General features: G+C 48.0%; 1 protein-coding gene across 1 annotated transcript in view; it reads left to right on the top strand.

Annotated features, from left to right (window-relative positions):
* The first annotated feature begins 3,065 nt into the window (after positions 1 to 3,065).
* The window catches only part of JPH2 (junctophilin 2), a 69,758-nt gene continuing 46,978 nt past the window's right edge, over positions 3,066 to 25,845 (top strand). The window contains exons 1-2 of the mRNA XM_077765246.1: positions 3,066 to 3,444; positions 25,505 to 25,836. Of these exons, the coding sequence (XP_077621372.1) occupies positions 3,066 to 3,444; positions 25,505 to 25,836 (711 nt within the window). The remainder of the gene's footprint in view (positions 3,445 to 25,504; positions 25,837 to 25,845) is intronic.

Genomic DNA, 25,845 nt, shown 5'->3' with positions numbered 1-25,845 from the left:
ACACTGTCAGCACGGAGCCCGAAGCGGGGCTTGAACTCACAAACCATGAGATCATAACTTGAGCCAAAGTCAGATGCTTAACCAACTGAGTCACTCAGGTGCCCCCATACAGTGGTTCCTAACAAGAAATGAGTCAGATCTGTCTGAGAAGTTTTCTTTTTTTTTTTTTAATTAATGTTTACTTTGGGGAGAGACAGAGAGAGTGCAAGCAGGGGAGGGGGAGAGAGAGAGAGGGAGACACAGAATCTAAAGCAGGCTCCAGGCTCCGAGCAGTCAACAAAGAACATGATGTGGGACTTAAATGCAAAAACTGAGAGATCACGACCTGAGCCGAAGTCAGATGCTTCACTAACTGATAAGGGTTTATCTGAGGAGTTTTAAAGAGAATAAAATTACCAGAGCCTTTTCCCAGAACAACCTATCATTGATTTGGGGTTGGGGAGGGGGGGCTCTGGGATCTGTTTATGTTTTTTAGTTTTTTATTTATTTTTTAATGTTTTATTTATTTCTGAGAGAGAGAGCGAGCAGGGGAGGGTCAGAGAGTGGGAGACACAGAATCTGAAACAGGCTCCAGGCTCTCAGCTAGCCACCAGCACAGAGCCCGACGTGAGGCTCGAACCCACGAACCGTGAGATCATGACCTGAGCCGAAGTCGGACGCTTAACCGACTGAGCCACCCAGGTGCCCCTGTTTATGTTTTTAAGTTCAAAAGGTGTTCTGTTTAAATCTTATGTGTACCCACCCTTGGGACGGAGCCACCAGAGGTAGCTGCAAGGATGAACAGCAGCTACATTTATCAGGTGGAACAGCTCAGTAGGACACAGCAGCCCCCCAGCCTTACAGTAGGATTATGGTGATTTGCCCAGTGTTTCACTACAAAGAGTATTGAACCTGGGCAATTCAAACCCCTTTAACCTCCACTTTGAGCCATTCTCCCCTCTCCCCTTGAGAGCAGAGTTGGGAAGAAACGTATGATTCTCCAGAGAGGTCGGTGACAAGTGGCAAAAGCAGAGCTCCCTGAGGTCGGCAGTGAGGCATATTCTTAGAAGGGAATTTGTCAGTCAGATCCATTCACTGGCTGGACGGTGAGTCAAACACCTAGACATGCAGTCTTTACCACTGCTACTTGCTGCCTGTCAGCTCGGCAGCTTGGTGCCGGTGAGCTCAGAGGCTGGGTGTTTCTGCCTGGGGGTGAAACGTGGACCCAGACGGGGCTCTTTAACAGTGAGGGAACCCATAAGAACTGGAGGCAGCTGGGCTGAAGGGAGAGAACATGTTCTGTCCATTTCTGAAACAAGAACAAATCTTCCACAGTGACTTCAAGTGGCCCGAGTTATCGTGGGATTCGGGGTATGTCAGATAAGTTTGAAGTCGGATAATAGTCCGGTAGTTCTCAGACGCCCTCTGGGCTTCCTTTTTAAGTGATTTCTATCCTCCCCCCTCTCCGTATCTCTACATCTCCCCCCCCCCTTCCTGTTCCTGATGTCTCCTACCTTTCCTAGAATTACTCTGTGCTCCGGTGAACCCTGGGCTCCAGGGATTTCCAGTCATTAGTCCCGGCCACAGCTTCAGGTCATGGAGATTCATTTGTCCCTTTCACTGGAGTTTGGTGGGAACCTGAGTGCTGGGAATCCGCCCGGGGGCCTCTGGTTCTGCCCCTGCCCCAAGGGCTTTCTGAATTCTGGCCTCCCAGGCCCTGAGGACACCAGAGAAAAAAAGAGCTTGGAAAGGGGATATTTTTAAAAAATCATGAATCTTGAGTATTGCCGAGGCAACCTCATTCCAAATAACCAGCGACCCTGTGTCTCAGAGACAGAGAAAGACAGTCTCCTCGCCCCTCAGAGAAGAGGGAAAGGGAGCCATCAGTGGCTTTTCCAGGCTCTTTGCAAGGTGTTCCCAGGGGTGCAGAGGGGGATTGGGGGTTGTGCATGAGCCCTGGACTCGGATTTACTCGATCTTCCAGAATCTGTTTCCAGAACCTCACTTCGTTTCCCGAGTTCCCTCCTCTGCTTTCAAAAGCATATGTGAAACCATGCCCGTTCCTTTCTCTTTAGGTCACCGGATTCCTTTATGGGGCTGGCAGCGCGGATAGCCCTGGGGCCTGTTAGGACGTGTGAGTGGCGGTGGGGCTGAGATTTGCCAATCGCTCTGCTCTGGGGGATTTTAAGTGTTCCAGGACTGGGTGTTCCTCTAGTCCTCCTTTCCCCCCCCTTCCCCGATCACTCTGCCCATTCCCTTCCTGCAGACTCCAGCTGGGGATACTGAAGGTGGAAGGGAGCTCATACCCAGGGGAAGAAAAGCCACCAAATTGTCCCAGCTGCCTACACTTAATTCTCCGCTGCCCTTCCTTGCCCCTCCAGCCACCCAGCTGGGTCTGGAGCACTAGCCCAATTTGAAACACCCCTCCCACTTTAAAGGAGGCTGGGCTGGCCAGGGGGTTATTTTGGGAGCAGCTTCAGAGATCCAATGGCCTTGTTAGGGCAACACTGACCTTTCCGTCCCAGGAGGAGGGCAGGATCGGAGAGGGGCGGGGCAGCGGCTGGGAGATGGACAGCCCCACACACCCACTGGGTGGAGAACGGGGCCAGCCGGCTGCAGGAATTCAGCCTCGGGCTGGGGGCTGTCACCAAGGAGGAATTTCCCCTCTTTGAAACAGACTGGGGACCCCTCCACCCCACCCTTTGCACTGTACTTCTTAAAGGGATCACACCGTTTTCCTTTGACTCCAGGGAAGCCAGACTTGGGACGCTCTATGGAGACTTTGAATCTTGCCCTCCTGCTTCCTTCCCAACTGGCAGCCTTCCTCTGGCCGGTTGAGTGGGGGCCTCCCAGGCATGGCACTGACCAGCCGACCCAGTGCTGACTTGGCTTCTGGGCTCGTTCAAGCTCTGGTGGCATCTTGCTTTCCCCCTCCTGGGGCACAGTGGTGAGTCAGGGGCGCCCAGCCCTCAGTGTGCTCGGAGAGTGTCGCTGGCACCCCCCATCGCCCTCTCTCCCCCGAAGCTGGAGGACGGTGAGGCTGTCCGAAGCTGGAGGACAGTGAGGCTGTCCGGGGCTACGATGAGATGAGTGGGGGCCGCTTTGACTTTGATGATGGCGGGGCGTACTGCGGGGGCTGGGAGGGGGGGAAGGCCCACGGACATGGACTGTGCACAGGCCCCAAGGGCCAGGGCGAATACTCAGGCTCCTGGAACTTTGGCTTCGAAGTGGCGGGCGTCTACACCTGGCCCAGCGGGAACACCTTCGAGGGATACTGGAGCCAGGGCAAACGGCATGGGCTGGGCATAGAGACCAAGGGACGCTGGCTCTACAAGGGCGAGTGGACGCACGGCTTCAAGGGCCGCTACGGAACCCGGCAGAGCAGCAGCAGCGGTGCCAAGTATGAGGGCACCTGGAACAACGGGCTGCAGGATGGCTACGGCACGGAGACCTATGCAGACGGAGGTGAGCCCGATCTGGGGCCTGCGGAGCTCGTAGGGGCGGATGAGTGAGGGAGACTGGTGGAGGTTGCGAAGAGGGAGGGGCAATATGACACAGAATCAGAGGAGCCAGGACACTATTTGCTGTGTGGCGCTGGGCAAGTTGCCCTACCTCTCTCAGAATCAATTTCCTTCTTAGTAAAGGTGGGGCCAATAACAGGGCCATTGAGAAGACTGGCAGCAGTGTTTAGGACAAGACCTGATGTATAAATACACACTCCACATGCATCCAGTAAAACCTAACTACTACTGTTTGCGTGCTAGGATTACAACCAACCAGGGAATATACTTCGGCTTGTGCTCAACTTTGCCATGAAAATTATTTTCAAGCAATAGATCATTAAGTGTTCATTCATTCACCCATCCATCTGCCCACTCATCCAGCCAGCCAGCCAGCCACCCATCCATCCATCCACCCACCCACATATCAGACCATCCACCCATTCATCCATTCACCCACCCATCCAATCACCCATCCATCCATCCATGCATGCACCTATCAAATCATCCACCAATCATCCATCCATCCATCCATCCATTCGTTTAGTGCATATTTCTGTGGTACCTCCTATTTGCCGGGTATTATAAAAAGTTAGATAAAAAGAGGAATAAGATACAGCCCAAGGCTTCAAGGATGGGCTTTAGACAAGCCATTATACAGGAGTAGGTACAGAGTGCTGGGTCAGAGAAGTTAGATTTGAGGAGGTCAGGGACTGCTTTAGAAGAGGTGACATCTGAGCTGGATCTTGTTGGGAAAACTGCTTTAGAGAGGGTGTAAGTGGGGGAGAGGAATGAGTAAGAAGCTCAAAAGCATGAGCGTGCCCGGTGGGTTAAAGGAGATCGAGAGGAATTTTCTGTGGAAAACAGCAGTGAGGAGTGGCAGAGAAGATATCATCACATCATCCACTGGTATGACTACACGTATCACTTAGTTGAGCCTCAGTTTCCTCATCCACAAAATGCGTTTTAGAATGTCAGTGCTGCTCAAAATGTGGTCAGTAGACAGGCAGTATCAACATCATCTCTCCACCAATTCAGAATTCAAAATGAGGGCCCGCAGCTAGACCTTCTGAACTGAATCTGAATCTTGAGGGTGGACGCGGGCATTTGGCTTAACAAGCCCACCTTGAAATTTTCACATACATTAAAATTTAAGAAGTAATGCTTTAGCTCAGGTGCTTGCAAACGATAGATAGCAGGCCAAGCCAGCCAAGCTACCTGTGTTTGCACAGCTTGTGAGCTAAGCGTGGTTTTACATTTTCAAATATTTGAAAAAAAATCGAAAGAAGAACACTACTTGGTGACATGTGAAAATTGTATGTAAGTCCCCACATAATATCCTTTTGGCCTACAAAGCCTATACTATTTACTATTCAACTATTTACAGGAGAATGGGCTGGCTCCTGCTTTAAATGGCCCTTTAGTTTCCTTCCAGCTCAGGATAATTCTATGAAGTCTCCGTAACATGCCCCATTGGGAAGAGGAGCTGACACAGATAACTCAGATAACTCAGAACTATATATCATCTGTTAGGCACATTTGTAGTATATTATATCACTGTGACAGAGGGTGGGCAGTGGACAGTCCCAGAGTGGGTTTGGGGAGGGGGCAGGAAGGGGCATGAGCCAGCCCAGGGCAGAAGTTGTGCTCAAGCTGAGGCTGGTGGGCACACATAGAGGGGCCTCACGTACAGGACAGGCTCCCGACTGGCCTGCCCATTGGTGAGTATCTGGCGAGCACCCGCCCTCCAAGGCGTCTGTGTGTTAATGAGGTTGTGTCCCTGGAGTTTCCGCGGGTGCAGTGGTGGCTACACAGCACTGGATGGAATTGGACAGCGCTGAGGACAAATTCTGGCTCCACACTTCCTAATTTGGTGACCTTCAGCCGTTTGCTGAATCTCTGCAATTCAGTGCAGTTCAATTCACTGGATGTTTATGCTGGATGCTGCGCTGAGCACCGGGGACAAGTAGAGAGCCAGCCCCAGCTTCTCTGGCTACAAGAGGGAGATGACCCTTGAGTGCTTGCTGGGCGTCAGGGCAAGCAGCAGAGCAGTGCACGGTGTGCCAAATGTTCCTTCCCTAAAACGTCTTAAAGGGGGAAACCTCTTCATTCACGCATTCATTCATCCATGCAGCCAATACTATGGGGCACCGGTTGTGGGTCCAGCACCATCCTACAGCAAGTTCCAGGAGCCGGGGCAGCAGGCAAGCAAAGTTATGAACAAAAGAATAGCAGAGAAGGAAGAGGGTGACTCTTTGGATAGTGTGGTCTGGGAAGCAGGATGGGAAGACTGGGGAGAGAGTAACGGCTTCCAGGCAGAAGGAATGATGGTCACAAAGGCCCTGAGGAAGACAGGACTTGGCATGTCTGAGGAGCAGCAAGAACGCCAGGGTGGCAGGAATAGCGTGGAGGGGAACAGGCAGGGGGTGACGCTGGAGCTGTCGGTGTGAGCCAGGTCACGTAGGCATCGCAGGGCCCTGGGCTTGATTCTGGGTGTTGCGGGAGCTCTTCAGGCTGGGTAACTGGGAGACCTGTTCCTCTGGCTTGTCAGAGGCCCAGACTCTTCCGAACGAGACAGTCCCACATCCAGGGGCCCTGGAAACCTCATAGATCTCTCCCAAGCCACACACGAGGTGCAACTCTCCAAAATTAGATGTGGCCGCTGCTTCGGAAAATCTCCTTAATCAACCTGTCATCAGTTCCCCGAGGGTTTGTTAAGGACCTGCCCTTTGCCCCATCCTGGGTAGTGCTGAAGAGAATGTGGACAAGTAAGATCCTGCGATTGGAGATGGCTGGGAGTCAGGCAGCCCTGGGTTATTACCTTGGCTCTATCCTATTATTTAATCTCTTGGAGCCTTAGTTTCCTCACCAATAAAATGGACTTATGCTAATCTCTCGTAAGATTTCTCATGGGATAAACAGGTACTCAATAAATGGTAATTGTTGTAATTACTATTCACTTTCATGAATTCATTCAATAAATATGTATTCAGTGATTATTATGAAGCCAGCACTATACTACACTGGTGGTGGGAGGGAGGAGTATAGAAATGAACAGAATGGAGAAGGTCCTTATCTTCCAGAGAATCTAACAAGAAATCATACTATAGTGCGTTGGGTGCTAGGCAGGAAAGTGCTGGGAACTAAGGGAGGAAGAGGCAGGTAACTAATCAGACTGAGGCATTCAGGAGGGCTTCCTGGAGGAAGTGGCAAGCTGGGTTCTGAAGTATGGAGTGAGTCAGGTGACAGGGGTGGGAGATGAGTGCCCCAGGTGGAGGGAACAGTGCACGCAAGTCAGGAGGTCCAGAACTGACTGCCACCCAGGAGATAAAGCTGAAAGTTGCATCTCTTCCCCAGTTTTAGGAAATACTGATCAAAGGGACAATATGTTCCATTTCTTCCAGTCTCCACCTTGTCTTGCCATCAAATGTTGCAGGTGACTGACTCTTCTAAACCAAAGGAGGGGCACCTGGGTGGTCAGTTGGTTAAGTGTCCAACTCTTGATTTCAGCTCAGGTCATGATCTCACGGTTCATGAGTTCAAGCCCTGCATCAGGCTCTGAGGCTGAGCATGGAGACTGCTTGGGATTCTCTCTCTCCCTCTCCTTCTGCCTCTCCTCTGCTCACTTGCTCTCTCTCTCAAAATAAATAAGTAAACATTCAAAAAAATTTATAAAAATAAATAAATAAATAAACCAAAGGAAACAACAATTTTCCAAACTGGATATACTGACCCATTACTAAGTGGTAAAATCAATTCAGTGGGTCATGACCTGCATTTCTAAAAATGAAAGAACAGGGGTGCCTGAGTGGCTCAGTCAATTAGGTGTCCAACTTTGGCTCAGGTCATGATCTCACGGTTTGTGGGTTCAAGACTTGCGTCAGGCTCTGTGCTAACAGCTAAGAGTCTGTAGCCTGCTTCGGATTCTGTCTCCCTCTCTCTCTGCCCCTCTCCTGCTCACTCTCTCTCTCTCAAAAATGAATAAATGTTTAAAAAAAATAAAAACGAAAGAACAGAACAGAAAATCAGAGTGTCTCACAGAGGATAAGAAAGCATTGTTTCCTGAAATGTTTGTTCAGCTGAAGATACATATACATATATAGCGTGTGTGTGTGTGTGTGTATAAAATTGTCTTTACATGCATCATGTATTTCTTACACGATGTGGGTAAAAATGCATTTCCTACTGCAGGTCATGGTCAAAAACATTGGAAAATCACTATTCTAAAGTGACTTGTTGACATGGAACCTTCATCCAAGCCGCTGCCATTCCCATGTCCACAGACTCTCTCTCTCCTCCATGCCTGTCACTTCAGCTGGGGGTTATTCCCAGGGTAATTCCCCCGGGAAGGGGAAGATGGAGAAGGCAAGGTGCTCCAGGGTCCCGAGCCTTGCTATAAACTTCCTGGCACCCCTTCCCCACCTACAGCCCTCTTCCTGCCCTGGCCATATATAGCAAAACTAAATATAGCTGCTGATTTAAAGCTCCAAAGCAAGCATACACCAGGGCCTTAAGTAGTAATGCTCCTTTTGACGGCCTGGCTGTCTCCACCCCAGAGACCCACAGACTCCAGGACTGGAGGGGCCATTGAGGATCTTTGCTTTCCGAGGTTCTGGGGCCCGTGCCTTGGCCTCAGAGGCCCACCAGGGTGCAGGCAATATGTGTGCATATGAGCGTGGACTATCTGTGTTTGTCCTCAGAGAGCCACAAGATTCTCAAAGTGATCTGGCACTCAAATAAGTTCTAGAACTACTTACTCATCTAGTCAGTAATCCCCGCTCCCAAATGTGCAGTGGAAAAATCAGGACCAAGGTTGACTTTGTTCATGAAACCAATAGTAATAATAATAGTTAACATGTTTGGTGGGCTTACTATGTATGTGCCAGGTGCTGGGCTTGGCATGGGACATGCGGTGTTATTTAAACCTTCACAACAACCTCATGGGGAAGTACTGTTCTCACCCCGATTTTACAGACGAGGAAATGGAGACAGAGGATTGAAGCACTGTCTTCTTACTCATGGTCCTCTAGCTAGTAAGGGGCAGACAGAATCAGATGATAGTAAGCAATAATTAAACATTTCACGGTATAACTATTTTTAATAAACAGTAAACAACTATACAAAATAAGACTGGCTACATAATTTGTGAGACCCAGTGCAAAATGAAAACCCAAGACCCCTTCTTCAAAACCACTAAGAATTTCAACACAGCAGTAGCATTAAAACTAAGTTCAGGCCTTCTAAGCTCAGAGCCTGGAGGTATGACCCAGGTTGAATGCTTATGAAGCAGACCTTGACAAGGGCCATACCTGCATGAAACACTTACTGTGTCTTTAGTCTGTGCCAGGCTCTGTGCTAAGGATCTTACACACATTATATTATTCAGGCTTCTTAATACTCTCATTGACTACCCTAGCGGTGTTTATATCTTTATGACTACAAACTGCTATAAGTTAGGTATTTCACATTGTTTTTTTTTAATTAAAAAAAGTTTTAATGTTCATTTATTTTTGAGAGAGAGAGAGAGGGAGGGAAGGCAGAGAGAGAGAGAGGGAAACACAGAATCCAAAACAGGCTCCAGGCTCTGTGCAGAGCCTGATGTGGGGCTTGAACTCACAAATTGCAAGATCATGACCTGAGCTGAAGTTGGAGACTTAACCGACTGAGCCACCCAGGTGCCCCGCTATTTCACATTGTAATTCTAGACATACACACACAAATGTAAAACTGAAATATATCATTGCAAAATAATATTCCCCTTTCTATATGCAGTACTTGCTATTTTCTCTTTTATTTCATCTTGTTGAGAGAATTAAACTCTGCCCTGATAGAATAAAGCACTTAGAACAGAGTTTAACATATGGGTTAGTGCTATTATTATCATTATTACATGTTTTAATATGACAACTGGGTAAAAGACCCAAGCATCTGCTCTCTGGATCCAATTTTATCTCTCTTGCCTAAAGCTGATGTCTTAAGCTCATTTAAGCCCAATTGACTCTAAACATGGGAGCAAAATAAATTTGCCAGGTTCTGGGTCTGAGCAATACCAAGTGTCCCATTATCTGGGCCTGGGATATGTGTTCTCTGAAGCAACTTAATTTATTTATTTATTTATTTATTTATTTATTTATTTATTTATTTATTCACTCATTCATTCATTCTCCACAGGAATATATTTTCAATTGATCTGTTTGTCTACCTTTATGCCAATATCATGTTGCCTTTGTTACTGGAGATTTATAGTAAATTTTACTTTATTTTATCTTCTTATAGTACATTTTATTTTTTTATGTTTATTTTGAGAGAGAAAGAGAGAGAGCACAAGTAGGGGAGGGGCAGAGAGAGAGGGGGAGAGAGAAAATACCAAGCAGGCTCTGCACTGTCAGCTCAGATTCTGATGAGGAGCTCAAACTCATGAACCATGAGATCATGATGTGAGCCGAATTCAAGAGTTGGATGGACACCTAACCAACTGAGCCATGCAGGTGCCCCTATAGTCAATTTTACAGTAAATTTTAAAATCAGAGTAAATCCTCCAACTTTGCTCTTTTTGTTTAAGGCTGGGTTCTTCTAGGTCATTTCTGGTTGTACAGGTACATTATAAAATCAGCTTGTTCATTTCTAGTAAAAAGCCTGATTAAAAATGCCTTAGACCTAGGGGCACCTGGGTGGCTCAGTAGGTTAAGTGTCTGACTCTTGATTTCAGCTCATGTCATGATCTTGCAGTTCATGAGTCTGAACCCTGCATCAGGCTCTGTGTGCTGGCGGTGCAGAGCCTGCTTGGTATTCTCTCTCCCTCTCCCTTTCTCTGCCTCTTCCCTGCTTGCTCTCTCTCTCTCAAAAACAAAACAAAACAAAAAATTTAAAAGAAATGCCTTAGACCTATACATCAATTTATAAAGAGTGGATAATTTAACAGCAGTTAGACTTCCAATCATGGACGTGGTTTAAGTCCCTATTTATTAATTTCACTTAGCAATGTTTTGGAGTTTTTAGCGTTTTGCACATTTTTTTTCATTGAATAAAATTAACTAGTTTTTAAAATGATATTGTAAATGGAACTTTAAATTTCATTTTTCCAATTGTTCATTGCTAGGTTATAGAAATGCAAATATTCTTGTCATTGACTTTGAATCCTTTTACCCTGCTAAATTAACTTCTTAGTTCTAGTGGGATTTTTCCTGTTCTTTTTCAGATTTAAAAGGAACATCTTTTAGTTTAAAATTTCTTGATTGCTATTAAAAATCAAGTGTGTTAGTCCTAAGAGGGGCACGTGGTACTTAGCACGTGGGGCTTACAGTAGCCAGATCCGGGTTCAAATCCCCGCTGTGCCACTTCTTAAATCTATGAACATGGGCACACCATGCAACCTTTCTGAGCTTCCATTTCCTTTTTTCCATCAGGGATATCAAAATCTCCTTCAAAATGTGATTGAAACAATGAAATGAGATAATACATAAAAAGCACTTAGCATAATGCCTGGCACACAGAAAGTGCTGAAACTATTCTCCTGTTTTGCATTTCCTTCTCAGTCTAGAGGATGAACTAATTCAGGGTGGCCTGAACCACAGGTGTTTTGGAGAGACCGTTTCAGCGCAGAAACTAGCTTTTGACTTGGGAGCAGTTAATAAGCTAAGACTTTGATTTGATTAGTTCTGCCTTGAGTCCTGCCAGTGTTGATGGAACTCATGCCAGGCACGATTCCATTTTGAATGTAGAATCAGCATAATTTAACCTCATCTTGAAAATCTCATGTCCCAGTTCACAGCCAAGGGGCCAGCGTGGCAGCCGGCTGAGCTGCTGTCTTGGCAGCTTCTTGGCTTTTTCTGGGACCCCAAGAGAGCAGAGCGGACCCTTAACGAGACAGGGAAGTGGACACAATTAATCTTTCTTCTCTGCAGCCTTGCTTTCTGTGATGTGTGTATCCAACTGGCCACGTCTCTGCACACATGCTCCTGTCCAAGGCCAGGCCCTTGGGATTCATAGGCCTTGCTTGTTTCCAGAACCTGCTAATTCCGTGTCCCCAGCAGCTGTTCCCTGGACCAGCCCTTGCAACCACAGCCTTGTGAGGAATGTTGAACCTCATTTTCTGAGGGCCCTGGGTGAGGCTGGGGTGCAGGCTGAGCTGGGGGTGGTGCTGCTTCCTGCCATAGACCAGAGGGCTATCCTTGTTCTCTCCTAACCCTTCTGAAGCCAGAGCCACAGAGTAGGTGGACAGTTAGGTCTGGTCATGAGTGAAGCATCCAGGATCCCTACTCCTTCCTTTATAATTGAGAGCTGACTGGCCCAGACCCATCTGGAAAAATCCATAGAGTGATCCAGGGGTTATGGGAACTCCAGAACCCTCTTCTCCCCAGGCAAGCAGTGAGCACCTTGGGCCTGGAAGTATTTAAGCATATGTTGTTGACCTTCATCTGGACAGTGTAGAGCTGGGACCACACACTGAGACCTGAGGGCTGCACAGAGCCTGCAGGAAATGCTCCATTTGGCATGCATGGTGTTTTTTTAAAAAAAATTTAATGTTTATTTATTTTTTGAGAGAGAGCAAGAGAGAGAGTGAGCACGAGCAGATGAGGGGCAGAGAGAAGGATACAAAGAATCTGAAGCAGGCTCCAGGCTCTGAGCTGTCAGCACAGAGCCCGACGTGGGGCTTGAATGCACGGCTGTGAGATCATGACCTGAGCCGAAGTCAGACGCTCAACTGATTAAGCCACCCAGGCGCCCCTGCATGCACATTTTTGAGACTTTTATTTTTAATTAAATTTGAATCCTGTATGGGTACCATCTTTAGCAAAGTGATCAAATGTCACATCATTGCCGACAGGACAACCTTACAATATAGACCCTTGATGGGACACACAGAGAAAGGCACCACATCACCTGTGTATACACTATTCCTTCCAGCAAGGTGTGGTGAAGGTGCAGTTTATGCAGGGCTTTGTAGGCCATCTAAGAATTTGGCTTTTTACTCTGAGAAAAATGAGGCCTATAAGAGTGATATGGTCAGATCTTGCTTAAAAGGATTCCTTTGGCTACTGTGTTGAGAGGCTGGGGAGAGGAGGTCATGCAGAAAGGGTAGAAGCAGGGAAACCAATTAGTGAGCTACTGACAGGTGAGAATACAGGCTTGGGCCACCATCTGATGGCAGCAGAGGTGGAGAGAAGTGGTTGAATTCCGGATCTATTTTGAAGGTAGAATCAATAGATTCTGCGGATAGCCTGGACAGGGGGAGAGAGAGAAAGAGGAGTCAAGGATGGCTCCAAGGCTTTGGCCTAAACCACAGAAGGATGGCATTGCTCTGACCTGAGATGAAGCAAGAGTTCAAAGAGTGAAGGTCAGGAGCTCGGTGTTGGACATCATGGGTGAGAGATGCCCACTGCACATGCCATCTCAGCATGGGGGTTGTGGGCAGGCCTGAGCATAGAAAGGGGCCCTGAAATGGGGTGCCTGGGTGGCTCAGTCAGTTAAGCCTCTGACTTCGGTTCAGGTCATGATCTCACAGTTGTGAGTTTAGGTCCTGCGTCGGGCTCTATGCTGACAGCTCAGACCCTGGAGCCTGCTTCGGATTCTGTCTCCTTCTCTCTGCCCCTTCCCTACTCACACTCTGTCTCTCTTTTTCTCTCAAAAATAAACAAACATTTAAAAATATTTTTTTAAAAAAGAAAGGGGACTGAATGACCATGGTGGGCCTCCTTTGAACCCAGACTCTCTCCCCTTGATATCTTTTGCCTCCTTACACCCAGTTATTTCTGGTTTCCCAGGCCCTCAGGGTTACAGAGCTGACTTAGAGCCTGGCAAAGGCACTTCCACCCAGGCGACCGGTGCCCAGGGCTGGCAGCACCCACGTGATGTCGCCTGGTTAATCCCCTGTTTCTTGTGTGAGCTGTGGGGTGTCATCTGGGGTAGCAGCCTCTGAATGTGGGGGTGGAGGAGCCCTGCAGGCCACGAGGACTTGTCCTACACCGACTGTAACCTGACCCTGCTCCCAGGAGCTGGTCACAAATGCTGCCAGCTTCTCTGCTTTGGGCTGCCTAACGGGGATCCTGGGAAACCAGGGATGGTGGTGCTCTGATGGGTGGCAGCATTTGGGAGCCGTGGGAAGGGACTTGGGTGCCACCTTGCAGGCAAGCCAGGCAACAGGGTTCTGTTGGGGGTGTTATGGGAAAAAAGAAGTGCAGTCTAAATGCTCACGCAAAGGGACTGCTAGACTAACTCGAGAACCAAGCCATGAAGTCCTAAAACCGTTTAAAAGACAAGGGTAGACCCACTACTAAGGGTAGACCCATACTAAGACATTTTAGGGGAACAAGAACCTTCTGACTAATATTTATTGAGTGCTTACTATGTGCTAGGCAGTGTCTTCAGTGACGGGACTAATGGTAGAGTGGAACAGCTAAACTTTTAGTCTATTTGTTATATGTATATCCTTGTAAATGANTTGTTTGAATTTTGTGCAGTGAGCATATATGACTTTTATAATTTTTTTAGAAGTTTATTTACTTGAGAGAGAGAGAGAGAGAGAGAGAGAGAGACTGGGGGAGGGGCAGAGAGAGAGAGAGTATCCCAAGCTGACAGCGTAGAGCTCAGTGTGGGGCTTGAACTCACCAACTGTGAGATCATGACTTAAGCCGAAGTTGGACGCTTAACCAACTGAGCCACTCAGGCACCCCAACTTTTATAATTTTTTAAAAAGTGCCCTGCCCACCAACACATATACATTTATATACACATATAAGAAGCCTTCAGGGTGAGGTGCCTGGATGGCTCACTTAGTTGAGCGTCAGACTCTTGGTTTCAGCTCAGGGCATGATCTCACAGTTCGTGGGTGTGAGTCCTACACTGGGCTTTGCGCTGGTGGTGCAGAGTCTGCTTGGGATTCTCTCTCTCCCTCTCATTCTGCCTCTCTCGAAAGAAAGAAAGAAAAAGAAAGAAAGAAAGAAAGAAAGAAAGAAAGAAAGAAAGAAAGAAAGAAAGAAAGAAAGAAAGAAAGAAAAGAAACCTTTAGGGTACAAAAAAGGTTTGGAGGTGAGCAGGCAAGAGAGTAGATATGTTTTTTAGTCCCAGCTGAGCTATGGCCAGGCTGTGTGGCCTTGGACAGGTTCCTCTACCTCTCTGTGTGAAAGCTTCCCCTTCTGTAAAATGAGGGGGCTGAACCACACTTACTCCCAAGGGTAAGTCACTTTTTTCTTATATGCAACACCACCAGCTAATTGACTATAGCTGCCTGAAGACGTGATAAGGGGTCATATGCTCAGCCATAGCAGGATCATGATTGGTTAGCAATGTCTGTTGTGGACACAGTGTAGGTAAGAGATGGCCCATATGACAGATAACTTGTTGCCTTGAACTAGATGGTCTTGGAGGGCCGCTCCACCTGTGATCTTCTCAGGATTGAGACAGTCTCACCCCCGAGTTCAGGTTGTCTATGAGCGTGCTGCCCATTTGCAGGAATCAGCAACATGCCAATCTGTATTACACGTGCGGTACCATCTCATGAGAGCCTGTTACTAAATTTTCAGGAGTTTTGCAAGCTGGCTGTTCAACTGTTGGTAGTCTGTCTGGCCACTGTGGGTATACTCACAAGAAGGAAATTGGCTAGCACTACAACATCAGGGTTATTTTTCCAAAGAGCTATTCTACCAGGACACCACTGAACATTGTGCTAATATAGATATGCCCTTTTTTCCTTCCCACCCAGATGAAGGGTAACCAAGCTGCCTGCTTTGCCTGGGAACTGTCCTGGTTTTAGTACTGAACATCCTAATCTTGGGAAATCCCTCAGTCTCAGGCAGACTGGGATGACTGGTCACCTTGCTATCCTTTCCCAGGAAGTGAAGGGCGCCAACGTTTATTGAGAATCAGATCTCTGCTAGGGAATCCATGTAAATCCTCCAGCAGTAGCTGCTGCAGGACACCCTCAGATACCCTTCGGGGGCAGCGCCTCCTTCTCCCTGCTGCCACAAGCACTGGTCGCTGATGGCTCATAGCCAGGCACTGTCATCTGTCAAAAGGAGTTGCCCAGCTCTGTGGGCAACTCAGAGCTAATGATTACTTGATACAGGTGTCCAAAGACCCGGACTCCTTGGACAACTCTGAAGGGCTATACCAGCTCCAGAGATCCCCCTGGGATCACCATAAGCCTTGGCTTGTTCAACTTGAAGAAGTTCACCTTCTTCTACTGTTGAATCCTGCTTCCTTCCTTGCAGATGTTCATCCTGAGAGCAGTCCCCCCAAATCACTCACATGCAATCTTAGCTTCCTAGGGACCCAAGACTATCCTCAAGGTACTCAGAAACCACTGCAGGGTTTTAGATGTGATCAGATCCACATCTTATTAAGTAGATGACTCTGGCAGCAGCAAAGGGTGGACGGCAGCATCAGGAGAGGCGAGAGACCAGAGAAGATGCTGTTGCAGTAAACTAGGAGGAATGGGTACAGCCTGGACTAGGTGGGCGGGGTGGAAATAAAGAGACGTGGGGAATATTAACGCAATATTCAGAGTCAGGTCTGTCTGTTTCCAAAGCCCAAACAATTTCCATTATTCTGCTGTCCCCAAAGATGTCTCAGGCCTGACTTGCTTTCTCAGGGACACTGGGTCCATGGTGTTTATCAAGGTGGGTTAGAGTCAAGCTGGGATGGGTCCCTTTCACTTAGAGGTATCTATATAGGTATCTGTGGCATGTGGGCCTGGGTGTTCATTGCCGTGTGCAGTCCTGGTTTACCTGGCCTGATTTTGGTGCATCTGGACAAGAGTCACTTACCTCTGGACTCTCGGTTGCTCAGTCCCCTGCCTGCCATTCTCCATCTTTTTTTTTCTAATAGTTTATTGTCAAGTTGGTTTCCATATAACACCCAGTGCTCATCCCCACAACTGCCCTTCTCCATGCCCATTACTCCCTTCCCCAACCCCCATCAGCCCTCAGTTTGTTCTCAGAGTCTCTCATAATGGTTTGCCTCCCTCCCTCCAACTATTTTTCCCCTTCTTCTCCCCATGGTCCTCCATTAAGTTCCTCCTAATCCTCCTATATGTGCAAACATATGGTATCTGTCCTCTGCCTGAATTATATCGCTCAGCATAACACCCATGTTGCTACGCATGGCCAGATTTCATTCTTTCTCATTGCCATATAGTATTCCATTGTATAGATAAAAGACATCTTCTTGATCATTTCGTCAGTTGTTGGACCCTTAGGCTCTTTCCATGTTTTGGCTATTGTTGAGAGTGCTGCTATGAACACTAGGGTACACGTGCTCTTATGCATCAGCACTCCTGTATCCCTTGGGTAAATTCCTAGCAGTGCTATTGCTGGGTCATAGGGGAGTTCTATTGTTAATTTTTTGAGGAAACTCCACACTGTTTTCCAGAGGGGCTGAGCCAGTTTACATTCCTACCAAGAGTGTAGGAGGGTGCTCGTTTCTCCACATCCTCGCCAGCATCTACAGTCTTATGATTTGCTCATTTTAGCCACTCTCACCAGTGTGAGGTGGTATCTAAGTGTGGTTTGTTTGTTTGTTTTTTTTAGTTTTTTTTATTACAAATAGTTTATTGTCAAATTAGTTTCCACATAACACCCAGTGCTCATCCCCACAAGTGCCCTCCTCCATGCCCATCCCCCCCTCCCCCCCACATCCATCAGTCCTCAGTTTTTGTCAGCATTCAAGAGTCTCTCATGGTTTGCCTCTCTCCCTTTCCGCCACCATTTGCCCCCTTCTTCTCCCCCTTGTTCCTCAGTTAAGTTCCTCCTAATCCTCCTATACATGCAAACATATATTTGTCCTTCTCTGCCTGACTTATTTCGCTCAGCATAACACCCTCAAGGTCCATCCATGTTGCTACACACTGCCATTCTCCATCTTAAACACGGTCTGAGATCTGCTGATGACACTTCCATAATCCTGTCTAAAGATCCTGTGCTGACACCTGACACTCTGAGGGGGTTTGAAGAAGGACCAAGGATGACCATTAGACCAAACAGACAAGATATAGACAAGATAGATGTCATAAGAGGTAAGAGGTGACAAATGTCTCAATGAGAGTATGGGGGAAAGAAGATAGCCCGGGAAGGTTTCCTGGAGGAGGTGATTTTTGAAGCTGGGCTTTTTGGTGTATTTGGGAAGACAAACTTGGGAGGGTGAATTGGGACCAGGTCATGAAGACACTGACTGGACTGTCAGGTCAGAACTTCCATAGGTAGCGGGGACCACTGGGAAGGAGTTAGTCCTGATCCTTTGCCTCCCTCTCTGTTCTCAGTACTCCAGGGACACTGGTGTTCAGACCTCAGACAGTTTCCTGGAAATAGGCAGGTGTCACTGGCCAGAGGGGGTGGTGTCCTCAGTGTCCATTCTGTATTTGGAGGCAGAATCCCTGGTCTGGGCCATGTGTCTCTTCTCTGTGTCAAAGTGGGTTCTGGATTTCCTAGACTTCCCTTGGGTTTCTGAAATGGTCAGCTCCCTTCAGAGCTGAGGTCTGGATGAGGGATTTCAAATCTTTAGCTTGTAAGAGGTGTTCTCAGATTCCTAGAGGTGTAGAGGAGAAAGCACTGGTCAGGACACTTGGCTGTGACCACCAACAGTTGCTGTATTTGTGTGATTTTGAGCAGTTCATTTAAATTCTTAGTTTCAATTGTTCTAACTATAAAATCACAATGATGACACCTACACCTGTTGGGATACTTTTTTTGTCTGCAGGAAACAGAAAACCCTAACTCCAAGTGAATTAAATAAAGCACTTTCTATAGAAATACAACGTGGGCTGGAAATGCAATTTAAAATTTTCTAGTAGCCACATTTAAAAAGGTGAAATTAATATCAATAATACATTTAATTTAGGGGCACCTGGGTGGCTCAGTCGATTAACCATCGGACTCTTGATCTCAGCTCGGGTCTCGATTTCAGGGTCTGAATTTGAGCCCTACGTTGAGCTCCATGTTGAGTGTGGAGCCTACTTAAAAAATATGTATTTTATTTGACCCATTACCCCAAATATTATCATCTCTACATGTAATCGATATATAATTATTAGTGAGATTTTTACAGTTTTTGTGCTAATTCTTTGCAACCTGGCGCTCAATAACCACCTGTGTCCACTGGCTGCCATGCTGGACAGCACAGGCATAAACAATAAGAATATTTACGATCTCACATAAAGAAGAATCCAGAGGTAAGAGAGTCTCAGGATTGGCTAACTTGGAGACCCAATAATGTCAACAAGGACCCAGGGTTCTGTCGTGTTTTGCTCTGCCATCCACACATGGTCAGCTGTAGTCTCAGTAGCTACCTGCGTGGTACCAAGTTGCCTGCCACTGCTGCAGGGGTCACCTCCACATGCAGCAGAAGACTATAAGCCTGCATGTTTCTCCTAATAAGAGCTAGAAACTCTTCCCTGCCTCCCTGCCCCCAGCCAACTTTCCCTCCTCAATGCTGGATTTCATCAAATGCTCATATAGAATCTAATCATTGGTAAGTAGACATGAAGTCTGGCTGAGAGCAATCTGGATTGACCCCTCCATGGGGAACCTTTCTCTGAGGCTCAGAAAAGAAGTCTAGGCCCTTAAACAGAATGAGGTTCCATTCGCAAAGGAGAAATCTGCTCTTGGGTAACCACCGGGATCGGCCAGGGACAGCAGGTCACAGGTTTGACAGAAGGAACGGAGTGTTTTGGTTAACGAGAGGTCAATGTAGAGTTTTACAGCTCTTACTCAAGTTGCATAGTAGAGCCATCAGAGGTGCTTTAAACAACTCCAGTGTCCATGTCAGTGAAGTCATAATCTCTGCCCCAAAGCATGGATCTTGTGCTGTAGATGTGGCTGCCAGAAACCACTGTGTCATGTGTGTCTAGAGGGTGTGGAGGCAGGTCTCACTGATGAAGAGACCCCCCCCCCCAATTTTCTTCCTCCCAAGGACAGAAGCTTTAAGGCCTCCTGGGTCAGAGATGTGGCCAAAGCCACCAAGCCTGGGCATTCCAGCGCATAAGACTGCTTTCTTACTAGCAAGCAGACGTAGGCGGAAAATCAGAGCTGGGCTCGTTCTCTCCGAGTTCTTCCTGTCCTCCCCGGCTCCTTTTCAACTCTCCAGTTAATCCTTTCTGGGCCAGCTTTTCAGAGCAAAGATTCTCGCCTGCCAAAGCTAGCCTTTATTGAGCACTTACTGTGTGCTAGCTGCCTCACATATGGTTCACTTAATCCTTGGTCAGCCAATCCTCCCCCACCACCTAAAGTCTGGGCCGTCATCACTCTGCACCACGGGTAGCATTTATTTCTGTGATGGTTGCTTAAATCTGGTCTACCCTTGGCACTTGACTCTAAGCCCCTTGAGGGCAGAGATCATGCCTATCTATTTATCAGTATCTAACACCAGTATCCCAGTATCTAACACCAAGAATTCAGGGTCCACAGCAAATACTCGTTAAATTCAAATAAGTGAATGAACAAGATCTGAAGTAAGTACCATTATCTCCATTTTAAGAAGGACAAGCTGAGGTTCAGCAGGCTTAGATAGTTTGCACATGTTTTAGAACTATTTGGTGTCAGAGTCAAGGTTAAAACCCAGCTTATTCAGTACTAAACCAGAAGGGCAACTGCAGGAAGCATATGATATTCGGTATGATAAAGTTTTATTAACTTTAGGAGCCTGGTACGAGGGACAGAACTGTATTTACTTGCCTTTTACATATACCCCAATAATTCCCAGGGTTTTGGGCTGCTAAATCTAGACCTGAACACAATAGCCAGTCACTATTGAGTACTTACTACGTGCTGAGTCATGAAGCAGAAAAGAAAATGTGGTTCCTGCCCCTGGAACAATGGAAGAGAAGATACAGATTCATCAGACGTTTACTGTGGGCTTCCTTGGGCCTGGGAACTGTGCTAGATGCTGGGATCATAGCAGAAATAAGCTGGATATGGCTCCCTCCCTCCTGGAAACCAAAGTCCAGTGGGAAAGGCTTATGGTGAACAAATGATCTTAATAGTTATTTAGCTGTAATTGGGAAGAGTGCCAAGAAGAACAGGGAGACATGACATCATATGGCAGTACTCAGGGAGCAGAGTTCAAGAAATCCTCCTGGATGAAGTCATATTTAAGCCAAAGCTTGAAATATCAAAAGAAGTTGGCCAGAGGAAGAGAGAGAAGAACATGCTGAGAAAAGGCGGTGTGTGTGTGGGTGGGGGGTGGGGGGAGTATGTGCAAAGGTCCTGAGGTGGAAAGGAAAATGTGACTGGAGTGTTGTTCAAGATGAGTCAGGAGAGAGGGTCAGAGGCTGAGACTCTTGCCCCTTACCCTGAGGGCAATGGGAAGCCCTGCAGGGTCTACAAGGCCAAGTGAGAACGCCAGCCCAAAGGTGATCAGGAGGCACAGCTCATCTTAGCCAGATGGCTGTGGGCAGGGTCCTCCTTTTCCCTCTCTTCAGATGCAGATGCTGCATTCTTCCTGTCTCCAGGGAGAGCTGTCCAGTCTTAGAGAGAGTCAGACCGGGGATGGCCCCAGCACTTGGCTTTTCCCCCTTCCCAGGGCCCTGTCACTCCCAGCCTCCCCTGGGTGTCTGTGCCTCTTGCCACTTGCTTGTAAGTTTCCTAATATAGCCTGGCCGTTTCCTCCCCAGCTGGTGGCCAAGGGCCGCTCTCCTGTGGCAATCTCAGTTTCTCTTGGGCTTAAAGGGACCATGTCAGCCCATCTCACGCCAACTTTAAGCTAAAGGTAGATTGGCTGATTTAATTTCACAAACGTGTCCAAGCCAGAGATTAGATGTCTTCCTTCTCCCAGTTTACCATCTTCTCTGCTCTGTTCACTTTCTCCTTTCACATGTTTGTTTTTCTTCTTTCTTCTGAGCACAGTAAGGAGCACAGCTGGACATGAATGTGTATTTTGGTATATTTATTAGCTGTGTCACCTTGGTCTTATAGAAACCATTAAATACCCCTCCGGGAGTGAGCTGTGCAGATTTTTGGAGGAAGACTGCTTCAGGCAGAGGGAGCAGCAAACAGAAAGGCCCTGGGGCAGGAGCATGGCTCATGGTGTGGGAGGAACAGAAAGGAGGACTCTGTGGCCAGAGTGGAGTGAGGGAAAGGAGGAGTGGAGGGAGGTGAGGACAGAGGAGCCACGGGGATGGGATCAGATCAGGTCCATGGATCACTAAGGACTTCGGCTTTTCCTCTGAATGAGAAGAGGCAGAGCAGTGTCATGATTCTGACTTTATTACCTTTGGGTAGAATCCCTGTGATTAGCATGTTAGGAATGGACAGAGGCGCATGGGGCAGGAAGAGACTGGTATGGCAGCCATGATGAAAATCCAGGTGAGAGACAACGGTGGCTCAGGCCACCATCTAGTAGCAGTGGGGTGGTGACAAGTGGCCGGATTTCAGATTCACTTGGAATGGGGAGTTGACAGGATTTTCCAATGGGTATTTGCAGAATGCTGTGCTGGGGTGTGTTTTTTTTCTTAAAAGTTTATTTATAAATAAATTAATTTATTAAATCAATAAATGCAATAAAATTCATTTTAGGTGTACAGTCCTGACAAATGTATGCAGCTGTGTAACCACCAGCGCAATCAAGGTGTAGAGCATTTCCATCCATTCAGAAAGTTCCCTTGCACCCCGGTAACCACAGATCTGCTTTCTGTCACTATACCTTAGTCTTTTCCAGACTTTTATGTAATTGGAATCGCACACTTTGTATTCTTTCATCTCTGGCTTTCTTCACGTAGCATGTTTTTGAGATCCATTCATGTTGGATATGCTGGCAGTCTATTCCTTTTTAATGCTGACCAGTATCCCACTGTGTGGCTGGCCACCGTCCATCCATTTACCAGTTGATGGGCATTTAGGGTGTTTCCTTTTTTTTAAAAGTTATTTAAATGTTCATTTATTTTTGAGACAGAGACACACAGAACAGGAGCAGGGGAGAGGCAGAGAGAGAGGGAGACACAGAATTGGAAGCAGGCTCTAGGTTCTGAGCTGTCAGCACAGAGCCCAGTACAGGGCTTGAACTGAAGTGAGATCATGACCTGAGCTGAAGCTGGAGGCTTAACCAACAACCCAGGTACCGCGGGTTGTTTCCTTTTTTATTGTTGTCTTCTTTTAAACCTTCCCCCGAATCCTAGATGGTGGGTATAATTTTTCCATTTTCCAGATAAGCAAATTGAGAACCTGAAGAAGTAACTTGTCCAAGGTTCTCCAGGTTAGATAGATATTTGAGATCAGTGTGTCTCTGACTGCACGTCTCTATCTGTCCCTTTGTCTCCTATATAATGTGACTACATGTGAACGAACTTGGAAAGGGGAACACATTAATTTTCCATCTCTCCATTTTCCCATCCCCTGCACCATGCTCTCATTGCTCTGTTCTCCGCACCTGCCACACACACCCATTTTCCTACTTCCTTAACTTGAGTTAAACCTTAGTTCAAATCTCAGTTTTGCTCCGTCCTTACTAGGTGACTTTGGGCAAGTCACATAATCTCTTCGAACCATTCCACCTGTGAAATAGAGATCATATTTGCATCTTCCTCTATGAGATCATGCCCGGTGATATTTCCTTTCTCTCTCCATTTCTCTTTGGCCCTTTTATAGCTCATATTCCATGGTCATTGATTTTTCATGGCTGGTCATTGAAAGAAGGGGAGCTCTGATGTCCCTCTCACTGCTGGCTGTGTGCCTTCCTGTAGAAAGGCTGCAAGCAACAAAAATGTAGAAAAGCCCAACTTTCTGGTGGTGAGGCCCAGAAATTGTTATTTTTTAGAGCTTCTGAAGGGTAGCCAGGATAGAGAACTGTGGGCTCAGAGCGTGAACTCTGAGCATCAGATAGACGTGAGTTTGGATTCTGTTTCCTTGGTCAAGTCGCTTAACTTCTCAGACCACCAACTTCCTCTCCTATAAATGAGCAACATCAGGGGACCCACCTGATAGGAACTTTGAGAGGTTTAAATGAGCCCTCGGCACTGTACATGACTCTTAATGTGGTCTCCTCGTACAGAAAGGGATGGGGGCGGGGTGGGAGTAGGGGCCTGAGGTGGAGCAGCCTGGGCTGGGAGGGACCAGGCAGCATGGAGTCACAGGGACATGCTGTCCTTCCCCTGCAGAGTCCTCCTAGAACGCCAGTGTCTCAGAGCTAGGCCAAACTTTAGAGAGTTTCATATCTAACACATCATTGACGGACAGGGCAATCGAAGCCTTAAGAAGGGAAGAGAGTTGCCCAAGGTCGCACAATGAGATGGAGTTTCTGGAGAGGCTCAGCCAACCAATCAGCAAATATTTCTAGAGCACCCTATGTGCCGGGCCCGATTGCAGGTGCTGGGGCTACATCTGAGACCAAAACAGGAAAGATCCCTGCCCTAGTGGAGCTTCCGTTCTAGTGGGGAAAGAAAGGCAATAAACGCAATTATTAAGTCCTATGATATTTTAGAAGAGGGTACATACTCTAGACAACAGCAGATAAGGGATATCTGGGTGCTTGTGCGTAGGCAGATGGCAATTTTAAATAGGGTGGTCAGGGCAGGCTTGCTGAGCAGAGCCATGAAGGCTATCTGGAGGAAAAGAGTTCCAAGCAGAGAGCACAGCCAGTGCAAAGGCCTGAATGGGAGCACGCCTGCTGGGGTGAGCTTAGGAATCCCTTACCTGGCCGGCCGTTTCAGTTCCCTAGCCATCCTGGGCATTTGCTGGGAAGAAGGCCATTTGGGGTTGGTTTAACCAGGGTAAAGTATCAGCTCGTGTTTACAACCAAGGCTCTGAATTTCCCCCCTCAACTCAGGGAACATTACGGCAGACGCTGTTCTACATGTCGAAGGCATGAAGACGAAGGCAGGGAGCTGGCTTTCAGCAGACTACTTACATAGGCTTTGTTCCCGGGAGCTCACGTGCTCACACTGATGGACACGCGAGGCCTCCACTGCTGATACCTCCTCCTTGTACACGCCACTCTCTACCCCATGTACACACGGTCTTCCATGATCTCAGATTCCCTACTGCCCACAACCTCATACACTCAGCCTCAAGTGCCACATATTGTTCTGTGCTTTAACACTCAGACAGCCTTGCACACTTAGAACTTGTCACACACCCATGATGCCACCTCCACAGGAACTTGGACACTTACCCCACTGTGTACACACTGCACTGCACACTCATGATCTCATATAGTCAAAAGACACTGACATGCAAGTCCCTCAAAGTCTTCTGTACACATGGGCTTGCACAGTTACACATTCTCCCAGACTTTCCAGCAGAGCCCTGTGCCCTCCAGGATTCACTACTCTGTGACCTCACTGTCTTATCCACTCATGAGCTTGAGCATTCGTATCACCTTGCTCACTATGAGGACTATGCACATGCATTTAACCTCATATGGACGGACAGATGTGCCTGCTCACACAGCTATACTCTTTGAATCTCTGGTTTTGCACCCTCGCTCAACTTTGCCTTTCCTTACACACTCAAGACCTCAAATACTCCCGTGCCCCTATGTTACATCTCATGATATCACACTCATGTGATCTCAGTCACCCTCTGCACACACACTGCCTTGCACACTCATGATTTGACAGGCTTGCATGACCCTGCACACTCCCGCAGATGGAAATATTCATGCTACCACACAAACTCACTGTCTCGCCCACTCATGCACTTGCACGTGCAGCCTCTCGTGCGATTCAAGATCTGTGCACTCATTCAAATTCACACTCACCGAACCTCATCTGCTCGGACAACTTTGCACTTTCAAACTGACTCGCCCCATCTGGCACACTTGTGACCCTGCTGTGTTCCCACCAACGGAAGTATTCACACCATCCTGCAGACTCCTTCCGGCCTCTCACTCGTTTAACCGCATGCACTCCCGGGCCTCCCCTGCTCACACAGCTTCACACACTGACGCTGACACACGGCCGCACTCTGCCTCGCCCACCGTGACCTCGCGTGTTCCCACCACCGGGAATATTCGCACCNCGCGCGCTCCCCGGGGCCCGCCTCGCCCCGCGCCCGCAGGGCCCTCCCGGCCGACCACTGACGCGCCCTCTCCTCGCCCCGCAGGGACCTACCAGGGCCAGTTCACCAACGGCATGCGCCACGGCTACGGCGTGCGCCAGAGCGTGCCCTACGGGATGGCCGTGGTGGTGCGCTCGNGCCAGCGCAGCCGCGTCAGCTTCCTCAAGAGCGACCTCAGCTCCGGCGCCAGCGACGCCGCGTCCACCGCCAGCCTGGGCGAGGGCGCCGAGGGCGCCGACGAGGCCGCGCCTTTCGAGGCCGACATCGACGCCACCACCACCGAGACCTACATGGGCGAGTGGAAGAACGACAAGCGCTCGGGCTTCGGCGTGAGCGAGCGCTCCAGCGGCCTCCGCTACGAGGGCGAGTGGCTGGACAACCTGCGC

This window comes from Crocuta crocuta, unplaced genomic scaffold (assembly GCF_008692635.1).
Source record: "Crocuta crocuta isolate KB4526 unplaced genomic scaffold, BGI_CrCroc_1.0 scaffold477, whole genome shotgun sequence".
Taxonomy (NCBI): domain Eukaryota; kingdom Metazoa; phylum Chordata; class Mammalia; order Carnivora; family Hyaenidae; genus Crocuta; species Crocuta crocuta.
Note: the sequence above shows the minus strand (reverse complement) of the source record. Positions and strands in the feature narration are given on the sequence as shown.